This window comes from Panulirus ornatus, chromosome 16 (assembly GCF_036320965.1).
Source record: "Panulirus ornatus isolate Po-2019 chromosome 16, ASM3632096v1, whole genome shotgun sequence".
Taxonomy (NCBI): domain Eukaryota; kingdom Metazoa; phylum Arthropoda; class Malacostraca; order Decapoda; family Palinuridae; genus Panulirus; species Panulirus ornatus.
The window spans coordinates 45,064,682-45,071,751 of NC_092239.1; the positions used below are offsets into that span (position 1 = coordinate 45,064,682).

Consider the following 7,070-nt stretch of genomic DNA (forward strand, 5'->3'; position numbering starts at 1 on the left):
AAGCGGAAGTCGATCATAGGGTGGGGGAGGGGGAGAAAATTCTGGGAGCCTTGAAGAATGTGTGGAAGTCGAGAACATTATCTCGGAAAGCAAAAATGGGTAAGTTTGAAGGAATAGTGGTTCCAACAATGTTGTATGGTTGCGAGGCGTTGGCTATGGATAGAGTTGTGCACAGGAGGATGGATGTGCTGGAAATGAGATGTTTGAGGACAATGTGTGGTGTAAGGTGGTTTGATCGAGTAAGTAACGTAAGGGTAAGAGAGATGTGTGGAGATAAAAAGATCGTGGTTGAGAGAGCAGAAGAGGGTGTTTTGAAATTATTTGGGCACATGGAGAGAATGAGTGAGGAAAGATTGACCAAGAGGATATATGTGTCGGAGGTGGAGGGAATGAGGAGAAGTGGGAGACCAAATTGGAGTTGGAAAGATGGAGTGAAAAAGATTTTGTGTGATCGGGGCCTGAACATGCAGGAGGGTGAAAGGAGGGCAAGGAATAGAGTGAATTGGATCGATGTGGTATACCAGGGTTGCCGTGCTGTCAGTGGATTTAATCAGGGCATGTGAAGCGTCTGGGGTAAACCATGGAGGGCTGTGTAGGCATGTATATTTGCGTGTGTGGAGGTATGTATATACATGTGTATGGGGGTGGGTTGGGCCATTTCTTTCGTCTGTTTCCTTGCGCTACCTCGGAAACGCGGGAGACAGCGGCAAAAAAAAAAGAATATATATATAGAATTGGAGATGGAAAGTAGAAGTAAGAGATGCTTTGAGTAAAGTGAGCTTAAACATATATGAGGGTGTAAAGTACATTAGATGGGTATACGTATGGAGACATAGTGGGTTCAACCAGGGCGGAAGCGGTCAGGGGACACCATATAAAGGTCACTGGACTATTCTGTGGACAGGGGATTCTGGCTTTTGAGAAGTTAGATATTTTCTTGCCATCAACTTTAAGCGCACTGACAGAAAATTTTTAGTAAATTATTTAGTCAACTAGAAACACAAACTTTTCTCTTATGCCAAAAACTTTCCTAAACTTCTGAATGTGCTGTACACATGAGTTTGAGATAATTATGTACACTTAATGATTTCTTTTATATTCTTCAGATTATGGTCTTGTGAGATAAGATTTGTTTACAGTGTTCATATAATCCAAGTACTAAGGTATCTGGCTATCATTATTTTCTCATTATTTTAAACAAATCAGCATCTGTTACTATGAACGTCATTGCTCACGTGTTGAACTTATCAGGGAAGAGTTTGTGGTGGGCGGTGGGAGCCAGGCCTCTCTCAGGTGTCCAGGAGGCAGCCTGCAGTGGCTGGGCGTCAGGAGGGCTGTATGGCAGGTGTACGTACGCACGACACCTGCCAGGCAGTACAGTGGTCTGTGGTATATTGATATATTTCGTTCTCATTGTGTATTTCAGAAGCCTATAACACATGATCGTGTGAGACTCAGTATTATTGTTCAAATATACACATCCATCTATTGATCATTATAATTCCAATACATATACTTCTCTCGGTAATTACTCAAGTAGTCCGTGGTTGTCGTCCACCACAAGTAACACAGTATTGGTCATGGAGAAGGAGGTATGGAGGTGCTGCAGCTGCGGGAGGGACAGGCGAGTGACGACGAGCAGCTTGGTCGACCACACCAGAAGGAGATTCTTGAGGGATGACTCCATGAAGGCGGCGAGGAAGGCTGGGTCGTCGCTCACCACCACTACCGTCATGCACCATGACAACTGACGCACCTGGTGGTGATGATGACGTCAACATGGTAAAGAGGGTAACCAATGACCTGCTTCCGTCAACGGTAATGCGAGAGTGACCTACCCACCACAACAATGATGTGAGTGACCTACCCAACTCAACAGTAATGTGAGTGACGTACCCAACCCAACAGTAACGTAAGTGTGACCTACCCACCTCAACAGTGATGTCATTGACCTACCCACCTCAACAATAGTATGAGTGACCTACCCAACTCAACAGTAATGTTAGTGACATACCCAACTCAACAGTAATGTAAGTGACCTACCCACCACAACAATGATGTGAGTGACCTACCCAAATCAACAGAAATGTGAGTAACCTACCCAACTCAACAGTAACGTAAGAGTGACCTACCCACCTCAACAGTAATGTGAGTGACCTACCCACCTCAACAGTAATGTGAGTGACCTAACCACTTCACCAGTAACATGAGTGACTTACCACCGCAACCGTAATGTTAGAGACCCAACCACCTCAACATTAATGTGAGTGATTTTCCAACTTCAACATTAATGTGAATGGGGTACCCACCTCAACAGTAATGTGAGTGATCAACCCACGTCAACAGCAATGTGAGTGACCTACCCACCTCAACAGTAATGTGAGTGACCTACCAATCTCAACAGTAATGTAAAAGTTACCTACCCACCTCAACAGTAATGTTACAGACCTCACCATTAATGTGAGTAATTTACCAACTTTAACAGTAATGGGAATGTGGAACCCACCTCAACAGTAATGTGAGTGACCTACCCCCTTCAACAATAATGTGAGTGACTTATCCACCTCAACAGTAATGTGAGTGACTTACCCACCTCAACAGTAATGTGAGTAGCCTACCCACTGCTACAGTAATGTGAGTGACCTACCCCCTTCAACAATAATGTGAGTGACTTATCCACCTCAACAGTAATGTGAGTGACTTACCCACCTCAGGAGTAATGTGAGTAGCCTACCCACTGCTACAGTAATGTGAGTGACCTACCTACCTCAACAGCAATGTGAATGGCCTACCCACCTCAACAGTAATGTGAGTGACCTACCCACCTCTGCAGTAATGTGAGTACCTTCCCACCTCGACATCAATGTGAGTGAACTACCCACCTCAACAATGATGTGAATGACCTACCCACCTCAACAATAATATGAGTGACCTAGCCACCCCAACAGTAACGTGAGTGACCAACCCACTTCAACAAAAATGTGAGTGACCTATCCGCCTCAACAGTAATGTGAGTGACCTACCCACTTCAACAATTATGTGAGTGACTTATCCACATCAACAGTAACGTGAGTGACCTACCCACTTCAACAATAATGTGAGTGACCTATCCACCTCAACATTAATATGAGTGACCTAGCCACCTGAACAGTAACGTGGGTGACCTACCCACTTCAACAATAATGTGAGTGACCTATCCACCTCAACAGTAATGTGAGTGACCTACCCACCTCAACAGTAATGTGAGTAGCCTACCCACTGCTACAGTAATGTGAGTGACCTACCCCCTTCAACAATAATGTGAGTGACTTATCCACCTCAACAGTAATGTGAGTGACTTACCCACCTCAGGAGTAATGTGAGTAGCCTACCCACTGCTACAGTAATGTGAGTGACCTACCTACCTCAACAGCAATGTGAATGGCCTACCCACCTCAAGAGTAATGTGAGTGACCTACCCAACTCTGAAGTAATGTGAGTACCTTCCCACCTCGACGTTAATGTAAGTGACCTACCCACCTCAACAGTAATGTGAGTGACCTAGGCACCTCACCAGTAATGTGAGTGACGTACCCATTTGAACGGTAATGTGAGTGACCTACCCACCTCAACAATAATGAGAGTGATCTATCCACCTCAAAAGTAATGTGAGTGACGTACCCATCTAAACAGTAATGTAAGTGACCTAGGCACCTCACCAGTAATGTGAGTGACGTACCCATCTGAACGGCAATGTGACTGTCCTACCCACCTCAACAGTAATGTGAGTGACCTAACAACCTCAGCAGTAATGAGAGTGACCTACCCACCTCAACAGTAATGTCAGTGACCTACCCACCTCAACAGTAATGTGAGTAACCTACCCACGTCTACAGTGATGCAAGTGACCTACCCACCTCAACAGTAATGTGAGGATGGACTCCATCCCTCTACAGCAATATCAGAGTGACATACCCTTAGAGCGTCGCTCACCACACGGAAGAACTGCTTCTCCAACACCTGAGCGTCCTGGCCGTTCACTGTCACCTCCAGAACTGATGATCCCCAAGGATGTCGCAGTAGAACTGACTCCTGATACAAGGTGAAGGAAATATAGTTAGGTTGCGTTGGAACATGGGAAACTTATACAAGAATTAACTTGATTATCAAAACATTTGAAAATAGATGAGGTATTTCTTTTAAAGAATTTAATCCATCGATCCGCCAAAATTTTCCATGGAAGACACGATCGTCTAAGGAAGAAACCATTTTCCGCTTTACAGTAATTATACTTACATGACATAGAGGAATGACACGTACCCTGATTGTACCGGGGGAAGTGTTGCCATCCGTGAGAAGCATGAGGGAGCAGTGAGGGTGTAACACTGTTGACAACACAGAAACTGCTGCATCTCCGGCCACTGCTAATGTTTCACGGTTAACTGTATAGAAACATTAGATGTAGCTATGTAATCGATTAATCTCACCGATCTTAGCATTAAATAATCGGTGTACATATATATATATATATATATATATATATATATATATATATATATATATATATATATATATATATATATATATATATATATATATATTTTTTTTTTTTTTTTGCTTTGTCGCTGTCTCCCGCGTTTGCGAGGTAGCGCAAGGAAACAGACGAAAGAAATGGCCCAACCCACCCCCATACACATGTATATACATACGTCCACACACGCAAATATACAAATATACATACCTACACAGCTTTCCATGGTTTACCCCAGACGCTTCACATGCCCTGATTCAATCCACTGACAGCACGTCAACCCCGGTATACCACATCGATCTAGTTCACTCTATTCCTTGCCCTCCTTTCACCCTCCTGCATGTTCAGGCCCCGATCACACAAAATCTTTTTCACTCCATCTTTCCACCTCCAATTTGGTCTCCCACTTCTCCTCGTTCCCTCCACCTCCAACACATATATCCTCTTCGTCAATCTTTCCTCACTCATTCTCTCCATGTGCCCAAACCATTTCAAAACACCCTCTTTGCTCTCTCAACCACGCTCTTTTTATTTCCACACATCTCTCTTACCCTTACGTTACTTACTCGATCAAACCACCTCACACGACACATTGTCCTCAAACATCTCATTTCCAGCACATCCATCCTCCTGCGCACAACTCTATCCATAGCCCACGCCTCGCAAACATACAACATTGTTGGAACCATTATTCCTTCAAACATACCCATTTTTGCTTTCCGAGATAATGTTCTCGACTTCCACACATTCTTCAAGGCTCCCAGGATTTTCGCCCCTTCCCCCACCATATGATCTACTTCCGCTTCCATGGTTCCATCCGCTGCCAGATCCACTCCCAGATATCTAAAGCACTTTACTTCCTCCAGTTTTTCGCCATTCAAACTTACCTCCCAATTGACTTTACCCTCAACCCTACTGTACCTAATTACCTTGCTCTTATTCACATTTACTCTTAACTTTCTTCTTTCACACACTTTACCAAACTCAGTCACCAGCTTCTGCAGTTTCTCACATGAATCAGCCACCAGCGCTGTATCATCAGCGAACAACAACTGACTCACTTCCCAAGCTCTCTCATCCCCAACAGACATCATACTTGCCCCTCTTTCCAAAACTCTTGCATTCATCTCCCTAACAACCCCATCCATAAACAAATTAAACAACCATGGAGACATCACACACCCCTGCCGCAAACCTACATTCACTGAGAACCAATCACTTTCCTCTCTTTCTACACGTACACATGCCTTACATCCTCGATAAAAACTTTTCACTGCTTCTAACAACTTGCCTCCCACACCATATATTCTTAATACCTTCCACAGAGCATCTCTATCAACTCTATCATATGCCTTCTCCAGATCCATAAATGGTACATACAAATCCATTTGCTTTTCTTAGTATTTCTCACATACATTCTTCAAAGCAAACACCTGATCCACACATCCTCTAACACTTCTGAAACCACAGTGCTCTTCCCCAATCTGATGCTCTGTACATGCCTTCACCCTCTCAACCAATACCCTCTCATATAATTTACCAGGAATACTCAACAAACTTATACCTCTGTAATTTGAGCACTCACGCTTATCTCCTTTGCCTTTGTACAATGGCACTATGCACGCATTCCGCCAATCCTCAGGCACCTCACCATGAGTCATACCTACATTAAATAACCTTACCAACCAGTCAATAATACAGTCACCCCCTTTTTTAATAAATTCCACTGCAATACCATCCAAACCTGCTGCCCTTCCGGCTTTCATCTTCCGCAAAGCTTTTACTACCTCTTCTCTGTTTACCGAATCATTTTCCCTAACCCTCTCACTTTGCACACCACCTCGACCAAAACACCCTATTTCTGCCGCACTCTCATCAAACACATTCAACAAACCTTCAAAATACTCACTCCATCTCCTTCTCACATCACCACTACCTGTTATCACCTCCCCATTTTTGCCCTTCACTGAAGTTCCCATTTGCTCCCTTGTCTTACGCACTTTATTTACCTCCTTCCAGAGCATCTTTTTATTCTCCCTATGCATATACATATATATATATATATATATATATATATATATATATATATATATATATATATTGTGAGAACAATGGAAGTAAGGGGAGTGGGGGAGGAATGGGATGTATTTAGGGAATCAGTGATGGATTGCGCAAAAGATGCTTGTGGCATGAGAAGAGTGGGAGGTGGGCTGTTTAGAAAGGGTAGTGAGTGGTGGGATGAAGAAGTAAGAGTATTAGTGAAAGAGAAGAGAGAGGCATTTGGACGATTTTTGCAGGGAAAAAATGCAATTGAGTGGGAGAAGTATAAAAGAAAGAGACAGGAGGTCAAGAGAAAGGTGCAAGAGGTGAAAAAAAGGGCAAATGAGAGTTGGGGTGAGAGACTATCAGTAAATTTTAGGGAGAATAAAAAGATGTTCTGGAAGGAGGTAAAAAGGGTGCGTAAGACAAGGGAGCGAATGGGAACTTCAGTGAAGGGCGTAAATGGGGAGGTGATAACAAGTAGTGGTGATGTGAGAAGGAGATGGAATGAGTATTTTGA

At 43.5% G+C, this 7,070-nt stretch overlaps 1 protein-coding gene across 1 annotated transcript in view; it reads right to left on the reverse strand.

Annotated features, from left to right (window-relative positions):
• Positions 1–7,070, reverse strand: part of LOC139753923 (glutamate receptor-like) — a 67,487-nt gene that overhangs the window by 57,240 nt on the left and 3,177 nt on the right. Inside the window, exons 2-5 of the mRNA XM_071670881.1 lie at positions 4,300–4,421; positions 3,955–4,071; positions 1,533–1,756; positions 1,236–1,364 (exon numbers count right to left, since the gene is read on the reverse strand). Of these exons, the coding sequence (XP_071526982.1) occupies positions 1,236–1,364; positions 1,533–1,756; positions 3,955–4,071; positions 4,300–4,421 (592 nt within the window). The remainder of the gene's footprint in view (positions 1–1,235; positions 1,365–1,532; positions 1,757–3,954; positions 4,072–4,299; positions 4,422–7,070) is intronic.